Source organism: Hypomesus nipponensis, chromosome 9 (genome assembly GCF_054491055.1).
Source record: "Hypomesus nipponensis isolate SF chromosome 9, ASM5449105v1, whole genome shotgun sequence".
NCBI classification, from domain to species: Eukaryota; Metazoa; Chordata; class Actinopteri; order Osmeriformes; family Osmeridae; genus Hypomesus; species Hypomesus nipponensis.
The window spans coordinates 24,910,001-24,922,136 of record NC_140369.1 but is presented as its reverse complement, the minus strand read 5'-3'; the positions used below and the strand labels follow the sequence as shown (position 1 = coordinate 24,922,136).

General features: G+C 47.4%; 1 protein-coding gene across 1 annotated transcript in view; it reads left to right on the top strand.

Moving 5' to 3' along the window:
* Nucleotides 1-1,027: 1,027 nt before the first annotated feature.
* LOC146273947 (stonustoxin subunit beta-like) overlaps nucleotides 1,028-12,136 on the top strand; it is a 15,808-nt gene continuing 4,699 nt past the window's right edge. The window contains exons 1-2 of the mRNA XM_084704535.1: nucleotides 1,028-1,242; nucleotides 10,897-11,070. Coding sequence (XP_084560661.1) covers nucleotides 1,055-1,242; nucleotides 10,897-11,070 — 362 coding nt within the window. The 5' untranslated portion in view covers nucleotides 1,028-1,054. The remainder of the gene's footprint in view (nucleotides 1,243-10,896; nucleotides 11,071-12,136) is intronic.

Sequence of the window (12,136 nt, the reverse complement as noted above, 5' to 3'; positions counted from 1 at the left end):
AAGAAATACAGGAATGAATTAATAAATGAATGAATAAATGAATGAATAAATGAATGAACACATGAATTAATAAATGAATTAATACATGAATGAATAAATAAATGAATAAATAAATGAATACACAAATAAATACATAAATACATGTAAATTATAAGGTAATATTGATTGACAATTGTGCATTAATTAGTACATGTATTCATTTATTTATGTCTAAATGCATGGATGTGGACATTTATTTATTCATTCATTCGTTTTTAAATATGGCAGGTTTGGTCCTCCATACCCTTCACCCTGTGTGACTTCTCAGTCAACCCTGTGGAGTCTTTCCATTTCCTGGGCGCCACCATCTCCTAACATCAGGCTCGGCTCTGCCACCAGCCTCTTCATCCACCGGGCATGGCGTGCTACCAGCCCTATAATTCTAATAAACATCTTAATTGTTCAATTGTTGTTGTGTTATTGTACTCGTAAAAGCGTTACGTTAATACATTTCTAGTTACTATTGCACATTACAACAGCCATATTTCAATGTTATAGTATTTTGAATAAGACTGAAATTTGTTTTTTAAATACCTTCATTGCATGCGCCAAACCCACTAAATCAAATTATTTTGTGTAACCTAAATTTACTTGAGAATAAACCGGATTCTGATATTTTTTCGGCAGTCAAACTTGTATGGTTCACTAAGAAATATCCCAGTTCCAGCGTTACTGGTGTAAAAAGAGGACCAAAATAATCTTATTTTCCATCGGAAGTAACTTTCAGCATGAGTTTAATGTAGTTTTCATGGTCGGCCTACGTGTGTCTCTACTGAGTCTCTGTGCTACGATGCACTTAGCGATCTACCACTGGTCTGGAGCTCTCGTTAATCTACGACGATTTTCAAGTGCTTCTTTAGCTACGATGGTTTTGGGAAACGGCCCGTACAACTAAGATCCATCGTACGATGGACTCTACGATCAATTTAGGCTTACAATGCTTTCGGGAAACGCACCCCAGACTGATATTCTTTATTTCTACCTCTAGAAGATAGTAGTGTTTGTAATCCATATCATGATTACCTTCTACAGGCTGTCAGGCTGTCACATCACAGAGGAAGGCTGTGCTTCTCTGAGCTCAGCTCTGAAGTCAGCCTCCTTCCTGAGACAACTGGAGCTAAGTAACAATGATCTGAAGGATGCCGGCATGAAGCTGCTCTCTGCTGGACTGGGGAATCCACTCTGCAAGCTGGAGACACTGAGGTCTGTATTTATGTTGTACATGAGACAATAGTAAAGTTATAATCCGTAATGTATTTGTGTGGTTGATTTGGCTTCATCAAAGAGAGAACTGGAGGGGCTATCATCTGCAGCACCTTTATAGACTCTGTAATCTAAATCAGAAGCACACATAAGATCACTGTCCCTCTGTGGACGTGTGTGTCTTTGTGGTTGTTGTGATTTTAATTCTTTTTTACATTTTACGAATGTTGGGGTCACTAGGAAGAGTAAAACATTTGAAGTTGGGTAAAAAAAAACAATTTGAAGGTTTTCTCTGCTGTTAAATATAATAGCAGTCATGTTTGACCCTTATGACAAAACAAGGTGTAGAGTCTTTTACCAACTCCTACATTAGGCCAATGAGGTGGGAGCAGGGAAGCACTTGCTGGGACGCGTGTTCTGCGTGCCAATAATCAATGTCCACAATCTGTCTGCATTTCTGTGCTGTGACCCATTTATTTTCCTGATGGTCTGCTCACCGTAGCACCAGCATGTCACGACGTGTGGAGGGGTAGGACCCAAACGCAGGAGAGTCAGCAGGCATGGTCAAAAACAAAGGGTTTAATACTTGAAACCGGAAACAGACGCAGGGACAAAGGGCAATGCTAAGACAAAGACTGGACACAAAACAGGAACCTAAATACACAGAAACAAACAAGACACAGGTGAACACAATGAAACTAACGAGAACTGAGACACAGGTGATGACAATGACAGGGAAACACTAGGCCAGGGCAAAACCAAAAACAACAGGGGGGCACGGCTGTGGCCGTGACACAGCAATACAGTCCATTTCATTCCTGGATTAGTTCCATTCATTTTCTTTGGCACACCAAAGAAATTAAAGACATCAAAAAATGACACACAAACCTGACACGGTGAAAAGCTGTATGCTTTTCCACCTAGCCACTGTTGTGGGCTTTAAAAGTGATTCCTAAGTTGTTCTTTAAGAATAGGCTTGAGTCGTTGTCAAAGGGCGGATGCGTAGGCTTTTATTATGCAGAAGATTTGGAACATACACCAGACATCTCAGCTGAGATTGTCCGGGGCATATCAGATATTCAACCATATTTATACAGTTTATACGCGTCATATATTCTTTGGCTACATGGTGGGAAATCAGTCTGGGTAATAGATAACAGATGGGCCTTTGTTTGTTTTCTCCGTAGTCAGGTCTCATGGGTCAGTTCTATCCGGGCGGGGTGTTTCCCCTGGTCAGCGTGACCCGCTGTATTCTGGAACACACAGATACCAGAAGCCACACAAGCAGAACAGTCTTGTTTACGAGCAGAAAATAGGACAACTAGGGAGGGGACCTGCATGCTCTTGACTGTTGACTCATAGCCTCCTCATTCTCAGCCCAGGGCTTTTCCAGAGCTTCTCCTATCTTACGTGGGGCCAGTGTCCTAACCTAACCCTATCCTGGCGTAACCCCAAATATAAGTGAAAAAAGACTACAACACCACACACCTGTGTATCTCTGGCTGTTAATCACCTGTATGCCTTCCCAAAGGCAATGCTCCACCCAGTGCTCAAACATAATACTGCCGATTAATTAGCATCACCAACGTGGTGTATAAACAAAACAAAGTTGTATAATGGCTCCAACACAGGGGTTAAGATATACTATTCATCATATTATTGTACATTTACCTGGACAGGGAGTTATGCATCTGGCAGCTTTTGTGCTGTTGTTTAAAATGTTCAAAGTCTTCAATCAATCTTCAAAGTTCCAAAAACGGCACTGGAACTCAGCAAAGTTTGATGCAAAGGCTTTATTGGTCTTCAAGATGACAAAAATCCCAATAAACGTGAGCAGGTTCCGGAACCCAACTGATCTTTACCCCCCAGGCATGCAATTATATACTGCTCACCTATTTTCATGTGTTATTTTACTATTGGTAACTACAGATGCTCTCAGATCTTTCTCATAACACAATTGGTCACTTGTTCTGGGGGTTTCAGATTTCACTCGCACCTTAGCTTTGGTGTTTAACCTTGCTTAAATTTGGAGATGTACATTTTGCTGCTGGGTGACAATAATAAGTGTTTGTCTTAAAACAGGTTCTGTAGCCCACATTTACGATGAGGCTGCTCACGCTGCTTACACAATGAGGCTCGTTGTAAATCCTCCCTACTTAGGGCTAGTGCTGACCTTGTGCAGGCGGCCACAGATAAGATTCTAGGTGTGGGGCCAAAAACAGTGCATCTTGACTTGTAGCTCAGGACTCTGCCTGTGAAGGACGATGCCTGCCTCCAGGTGGCCTTCTCCCTCACTCCTCAGCCTCTGCCTGCCTCCAGGTGGCCTTCTCCCTCACTCCTCAGCCTCTGCCTGCCTCCAGGTGGCCTTCTCCCTCACTCCTCAGCCTCTGCCTGTGAAGGACGATGCCTGCCTCCAGGTGGCCTTCTCCTTCACTCCTCAGCCTCTGCCTGCCTCCAGGTGGCCTTCTCCCTGACTCCTCAGCCTCTGCCTGCCTCCAGGTGGCCTTCTCCCTCACTCCTCAGCCTCTGCCTGCCTCCAGGTGGCCTTCTCCCTCACTCCTCAGCCTCTGCCTTTGAAGGACGATGCCTGCCTCCAGGTGGCCTTCTCCCTCACTCCTCAGCCTCTGCCTGCCTCCAGGTGGCCTTCTCCCTCACTCCTCAGCCTCTGCCTGCCTCCAGGTGGCCTTCTCCCTCACTCCTCAGCCTCTGCCTGTGAAGGACGATGCCTGCCTCCAGGTGGCCTTCTCCTTCACTCCTCAGCCTCTGCCTGCCTCCAGGTGGCCTTCTCCCTGACTCCTCAGCCTCTGCCTGCCTCCAGGTGGCCTTCTCCCTCACTCCTCAGCCTCTGCCTGCCTCCAGGTGGCTTTCTCCCTCACTCCTCAGCCTCTGCCTGCCTCCAGGTGGCCTTCTCCCTCACTCCTCAGCCTCTGCCTGCCTCCAGGGGGCCTTCTCCCTCACTCCTCAGCCTCTGCCTGCCTCCAGGTGGCCTTCTCCCTGACTCCTCAGCCTCTGCCTGCCTCCAGGTGGCCTTCTCCCTCACTCCTCAGCCTCTGCCTGTGAAGGACGATGCCTGCCTCCAGGTGGCCTTCTCCCTCACTCCTCAGCCTCTGCCTGCCTCCAAGTGGCCTTCTCCCTGACTCCTCAGCCTCTGCCTGCCTCCAGGTGGCCTTCTCCCTCACTCCTCAGCCTCTGCCTGTGAAGGACGATGCCTGCCTCCAGGTGGCCTTCTCCCTCACTCCTCAGCCTCTGCCTGCCTCCAGGTGGCCTTCTCCCTGACTCCTCAGCCTCTGCCTGCCTCCAGGTGGCCTTCTCCCTCACTCCTCAGCCTCTGCCTGCCTCCAGGTGGCCTTCTCCCTCACTCCTCAGCCTCTGCCTGCCTCCAGGTGGCCTTCTCCCTCACTCCTCAGCCTCTGCCTGCCTCCAGGTGGCCTTCTCCCTCACTCCTCAGCCTCTGCCTGCCTCCAGGTGGCCTTCTCCCTCACTCCTCAGCCTCTGCCTGCCTCCAGGTGGCCTTCTCCCTCACTCCTCAGCCTCTGCCTGCCTCCAGGTGGCCTTCTCCCTCACTCCTCAGCCTCTGCCTGCCTCCAGGTGGCCTTCTCCCTCACTCCTCAGCCTCTGCCTGCCTCCAGGTGGCCTTCTCCCTCACTCCTCAGCCTCTGCCTGCCTCCAGGTGGCCTTCTCCCTCACTCCTCAGCCTCTGCCTGCCTCCAGGTGGCCTTCTCCCTCACTCCTCAGCCTCTGCCTGCCTCCAGGTGGCCTTCTCCCTCACTCCTCAGCCTCTGCCTGCCTCCAGGTGGCCTTCTCCCTGACTCCTCAGCCTCTGCCTGCCTCCAGGTGGCCTTCTCCCTCACTCCTCAGCCTCTGCCTGCCTCCAGGTGGCCTTCTCCCTCACTCCTCAGCCTCTGCCTGCCTCCAGGTGGCCTTCTCCCTCACTCCTCAGCCTCTGCCTGCCTCCAGGTGGCCTTCTCCCTGACTCCTCAGCCTCTGCCTGCCTCCAGGTGGCCTTCTCCCTCACTCCTCAGCCTCTGCCTGCCTCCAGGTGGCCTTCTCCCTCACTCCTCAGCCTCTGCCTGCCTCCAGGTGGCCTTCTCCCTCACTCCTCAGCCTCTGCCTGCCTCCAGGTGGCCTTCTCCCTCACTCCTCAGCCTCTGTCACCCAGATCTCACACTCAGGCTCAATATCTTCTATCGTTTAGTGGTAATAATACTAAGCTCAACTATAATAAGTCAACAGCTTAACATATGGATTCCAGTAATATAAAATAATACTAAAAGGGGTGAAAAAAGTTTCATTTTCAATCAGATAAATCTATAATCATATCCATCTTCATCGTTTCAACAGTATGGTGTCAATTTCCACGTCAGTCCCTGTGGTTGATGCCTCTTCCACTGCATGAAGGGTTTTGGATTAGGAATAGCAAGAAGTGTGCTTGGTGTATAATACTACTATGTAACTGGCTAAAACAGCCAAAACATGAAGCATACATTGTGAAAAAGCTAATAAGTGCCAAGGGGTAAATCCAGAAGAGCATGTTCAATTAATCAAAATAATCCTCTAACGTGCTAGAGTGTACCTGGTGGAAAGCAAGCAACAATAATATAATTCACAGCAAGTACAACCAACAAGAGTGACCAACAAGTCCCTCAATAAATGTCATTGTGTTCCTGGTGGAAATAAGCTAACATCTGATCCAACAAATCTTTCTGAAGTGCTGATGTCCTCCCGGAACAAGTGCATCTTTAGCCTTTTCTTGAAGGTGGAGAGACAGTCAGTGTCTCTGATGGAGGTGGGGAGATGATTCCCCCATTGTGGGGCCAGACAGGAGAAGAGCTTGGGTTGGGAGCGGGCGCTCTTGAGAGGTGGGGCCACCAGACGGTTGTCAGAAGAAGACCGTAGGTGGTGGGTGGGGGTATAAGGCTGGAGGAGAGACTGGATGTAGGCAGGTACAGTCCCGTTCACCGCTCGGAAGGTCAGGACCAGGGTCTTGAATCTGATGCGGGCCGTGATGGGTAGCCAGTGGAGGGAGATGAAGAGCGAGGTGACATGGGAGCTTCAGTGTAGGTTGAAGGTAGCATTCCATCTGAGATGCAGGGATAGTATACTGGCCCATGATTTCTGTCGGTATTGCACCTTGCGTATGCGTACATTTAAAGGCCATGGAGACGTGCACAAAGTAGGCACCAAACGAACGCAGGATACGTGCTGCAGCCATTCAGCATGTGTACACGTACTTAGCGTGAAGTATATTTCGGCCATAACTGTCAGGTGCAAGGCTGCTCTTCAGGAAGTTGAACACACTTTTATGGTCATTTGCACAGATCACTAAAGATAATATTGGCCATTATATTCCTTGAGGTTGGTTTTGCTACATGTAACATAAGATTAAAGCAAAAAGAGAACTAAATGTAGACAAGAGATGAACAACTTTAAAATACACTGCTCAAAAAGAATTAAGGAACAGTTTTTATCAGGGTATGGCATGATAAAACCCCTTAGGGCCACGAAGACCACAGGGCCGATGACGTGCCAGTGGTGGTAAATCACACCTTAAAACATGTTTCATAAAAATATTAAGATACATGGTAATTATAAAAAGATATCTGCTATTACAATCAGTGTGAACAGATGCACTCAGTCTCTCTCTATATCACAACTCAAGTGGTCATATCGTCATAGCTGAATACACAGCTATGATGATAATAAACATAGGCCAACAAAGTTTGACAGTGAGACCATTAAAAATAGGCTTTTGGAGGAACTTGTGAATTGTGAAACATATAAAAAAAATACTTTGATACTCAAAAAAGTATATTGGAAAAAATATATATAGTGCAGGAGACTTGCTAAGGATCTTCCATGAACATCATGAACACGATAACAGCAGTGGACCAGAAGTAGTAGTGTGCAGTATTGGAGCATGTCAAGCCAACTTCCTTTTATAAGTGTACTTCTTATTACGTGGGGGGGTATCTGGAGCTGCCTCTGCAATTCTTTCAAAACGACTCTCCGCCAAGAGACCCGCCCTCCTCTGACTCTGATTAGCCGTGATCCTGAAACAAACCGATCAAACCAACGATGGCAGCGAGTATTACCCAATCAGCAATTTGTATTGATTCAAAACGGGACGTGCTATTTCATTCTCAAATACCGGACGATTCCGTATTTTAAGGGACGGGTGGCAACCCTAGGATGGCACATTCACACGTGCCGTTGCAAGGAGATTTTATGTGTCTCCCAGCACAATCTCCAGAACATGGAGGAGATTCCAGGAGGCAGGCAGTTACTCTAAGAGAGCTGGACAGGGCCGTAGAAGGTCCTCAACCCATCAGCAGGATCAATAACTGCTGCTTTGTGCAAGGAGGAACAGGTTGAGCCAGAGCCGGCCCAAGGCATAAGCGAACTAAGGGGCTGCTTAGGGCCCCCAAGGCCACCAGAGGGCCCCAAGAGCACATGAAACCACAGCTTAATTAAAAAATGTTATATATTATGTTAATAGTAATTCTACAAATTCGCAGGGGCCCCCAACTCAATTGAGTTGAGCACTGCCCGAGCCCTACAGAATGACCTCCAGCAAGCCACTGGTGTGAATGTCTCTGCCCAAACAATCAGAAACAGACTTCATGAGGGTGGCCTCAGGGCACAACGTCCTGCAGTGTGCCCTGTGCTCACTGCCCAGCACCGTGGAGCTCCATTGGCATTTGCTATAGAACACCAGAACTGGCATGTCCGCCACTGGCGCCCTGTATGCTTTTCACAGATGAGAGCAGGTTCACCCTGAGCACCTGTGATAGACGTGAAAGGGTCTGGAGAAGCCAAGGAGAACACTGTACTGCCTGCAACTTCATTCAGCATGACCGGTTTGGTGGTGGGTCAGTGATGGTCTGGGGAGGCATATCCATGGAGGGACGCACAGGCCTCTACAGGCTAGAGAACGGCAGTCTGACTGCCATTAGGTATCGGGATGAAATCCTTGAACCCATGGTCAGACCCTACGCTGGTTCAGTAGGTCCTGGGTTCCTCCTGATGCATGACAATGCCCAGCCTGATGTGGCAAGAGTATGCAGGCAGTACCTGGAGGATGAAGGAATCGATACAATTGACTGGCCCTCACGATCACCTGACCTAAACCCGATAGAACACCTCTGGGACATTATGTTTGGGTCCATCAGACGCCGCCAGGTTGCTCCTCAGACTTTACAGGAGCTTGCTGATGCCCTTCAACAGATCTGGGAGGACATCCCACAAGACACCATCCGTCGTCTCATTAGGAGCATGCCGCAACGTTGTCAAGCATGCATACAAGCACGTGGGGGCCACACAAGATGTTGAGAAGCATTTTGAGTTGCAGACATTTTGTCAAAATGGACCAGCCTGCAACAAATTTTTTTCATTTTGATTTTGGGAGGGGCTGTAAAATGAAGCCCTCTTTAGGTTAAAAACGTATTTCCATCAAAACATGTGGTATCCTTTCGTTCCTAAGACATTACACTGTCTTACATCAGTATAGATATCCAACATAAAACATTTTCACATTTGAGATCTGATGTGTTTTCAAAGTGTTCTTTTATTTGTTTTGAGCAGTGTAGGATGGCTGAGCTCAGATGGCTGAGCGGTTAGGGAGTCGGGCTGTTAATCAGAAGGTTGCCGGTTCGATTCCCGACCGTGCAATATGACGTTGTGTCCTTGGGCAAGTCACTTCATCCTACTTGCCTCAGGGGGAATGTCCCTGTACTTATTGTAAGTCGCTCTGGGTAAGAGTGTCCGCTAAATGTAAATATATTTAGCAAGAATATAAAATGTTGAAATACAGAAAGACATAGGCATGATGGGGTTAAATGATTAACCGTTATTCATGAACACCATCCGAATATAGCAGTTTCTCTCCTCTCAGGATGGAAGGCAGAGCCAACAGGTAGTTATGTTGCTCTTTTGGAGCAGAATATGATTATCTAATGACCTAACAGAATTAAATAAATACTGATAAGCATTCTGTTATTTTAAAATACATACATTTATTGGGTAGCTATGTTTTTTGGCATACATTTGGTTAATTTCACTTCCATTTAATTCCCCTTACATTTTTCAGAAGAACTTGCTGTTATTTTAATATGATCATATTGTCCAATGGCATGACGTTTCTTGTCATGCTAAGTCATGTGATCTCTCTCTGATCAGTTAGCCGTGTTTCTAGAAAGAACAGCGTCGGAGCCTGCGAAGTAGGCTATAGCTGCTCAGAAAATTCAAAGATAAGAAAAGTTTAACATCTGAAAGTTTAAGTCAACAAAAAATGACTTGCCAGTCCAGAACAAAAGAAGTTCACAGGTTTTTTACAATAATTTTGAAGAAGTTTACCTCAGGATAACCACAGGATATTTGCGGTGTATAAAGGACATTTTGAGGCTAGCTAATAAAGAGCGACTGAGGTGGGATATTCTTCAGTTGGAGTTCAACTCAGTTAAGTTTGCCAGGTAGGCTGATATTTCACCGTTTTATATGTAAAATTACATTTGAGTTGACTGAGGCAGGGTATGGGGACGCGAGCAGGGGCGGATTGGGGGGGAAAAAAGTGGCCAGGGAGTTATACTGTCAGACCGGTACACTCAGTAAACGGCGACCTTACACGGCTGTTCTTAACGCTGTAGAATACTCCATTCACTTGAATGGGGCTTCCCAACGTTCTATGGTGATTTTTTTTCTTCATATTTGACCGTTGCTATGCATATTTGACCGCTGTCAAGGGAAGTGGCCTTTTTGCCTCGGATTCACGTCTTTCGTAGCACTCCGCAAGTAGTCCGGTAACTTTTCAACCCCAGCGTACTCCGTTGCTTAGCGACGTCAGCTGATTTGAAGCCTAAAGAATGTTCAATGTCGATGAAGTTCAACGTCTTTGGCGAACTATTTCTCTGCTGATCAACACTAGCCTACGAATGGTAACAAATAAATTGTAAAAAGACACACTGTGTTAAGTTATTTGTTTTTGTCAAGTAGCCGTGTAATAAGCGGGATAATGTATAGAACGCCGTAAAGCGTGCTGCCAGTACACACTCTCCCTGCACGTTGAACTTCAGAGTTTCCATCTCCGTCAATCATACCAGCGCAGGTGACGACAATGTCCCTTGATTGGGGATAGCGGCCAGGTTTTGTGGAATACAAAAACACTTTTGAAATATTATCTGCCGCATTATTCCCTTTCCTATAGCCTACTCTAATTTATCTTGGCTGGTTTAGATGCATTAAGATTTCTTCCTTTGGAATATGATAACTGTTTAAAATAGTGGACATATTCAGGCCAGGGAATTGGCTAATTGATTGAATTGTTGAGCAAACTTGCTTGTTCTTTATCCTCGATTTTGTATTATCATCCCAACATTCCCAATACAAAAACCATGTTGTACAAATATATAGATTTATTTACAGACAGATATTGTCTGTATTCATAACAATGTCAAAAAGGTAAACTTGTATTGTTGAGTGGGTGCACCCGCAATGACCTTGTCTACTTGAACCCGTCTTGAATGAGTGGGATTATGTGGGTCACTCTGTCTAATGAGGGGAGGTGCAGCTATGACAGCACCTGCCAAATGAACCCCTCTGTGCTGACTCACTCTGGAGGCCCAGATGGATTCTGTCACTATATTGATCCTCTTTCTACAGGCTGTCAGGCTGTCTGGTCACAGAGGAAGGCTGTGCTTCTCTGGCCTCAGCTCTGAGGTCCAACCCCTTCCACCTGAGGGAACTGGACCTGAGCTACAATCATCCAGGAGAAAAAGGATTGAAGCTGCTCTCTGCTGGACTGGAGGATCCACACTGCAGACTGGAGAAACTCAAGTAAGGACATGCACCTCTTTATGTAATGTTGCTTAACACTGAACATATATCAAACTACGTTAATAGGCCTTGCATTTAATAATGATACAATTAAAAACTGCATGTTTACTCTACAATCTACAATATGGTTCAACTATGATTGTAGTCACAATCATAATTGTATTCCCAGAAAGCGGGTTTAGTGAAAACTGAGTTTTTAAACCCTGAGATGAGGGAAACTGGGTTTTTAGCTCCAGAAAGAGAGGTCACTAAAACCAGACGTTGTCAAATGTAGCTCAGCTCAAACCTAGGTCCTAGTGTCGGTTTGAACCAGGGGTGAAAGTAAGCCGGTACTGGCCGGTACGCCGTACCGGGAAGAAATTACGACACACGCACAGACCCGTCGCGACAAGGCAAGCAAAACAAGCAGTTGCTTGGGGCGCCGAGCCGGCTTGGGGCCCCAAGACAACGACTGGTTATCTATAAAATGCAACAACAAACTGTGTGAGCGCCCCTTTGATAGTCAGTGCAGTAAAGTGCAATGACACTGTTATCGGGAACCCCTCTCATGATCTGTGCTGCTGGCAAAATACAAAACCTCGTCGGTCGGCAGTCATCATGAAGCGGAATTATCAAAATGTTGTGCTAGCGAGCAATTTAAGCAGCCCCGCTCTTTACAGTCATTAAAGGGGAGGGAGGGAGGGAGGGAGGGAGGGAGGGAGGGAGGGAGGGAGGGAGGGGATGGGAGGGGAGGGGAGGGCTGACTTCTCAGAGCAGGGAGGGAGGGAGGGAGGGAGGGAGGGAGGGAGGGAGGGAGGGAGGGAGGGAGGGAGGGAGGGAGGGAGGGAGGGAGGGAGGGAGGGGAGGGCTGACTTCTCAGAGCAGGAGGGAGGGAGGGAGGGAGGGAGGGGAGGGCTGACTTCTCAGAGCATGAGGGAGGGAGGGAGGGGAGGGAGGGAGGGGAGGGCTGACTTCTCAGAGCAGGAGGGAGGGAGGGAGGGGCTGACTTCTCAGAGCAGGAGGGAGGGAGGGAGGGAGGGAGGGAGGGAGGGAGGGAGGGAGGGAGGGAGGGAGGGAGGGAGGGAGG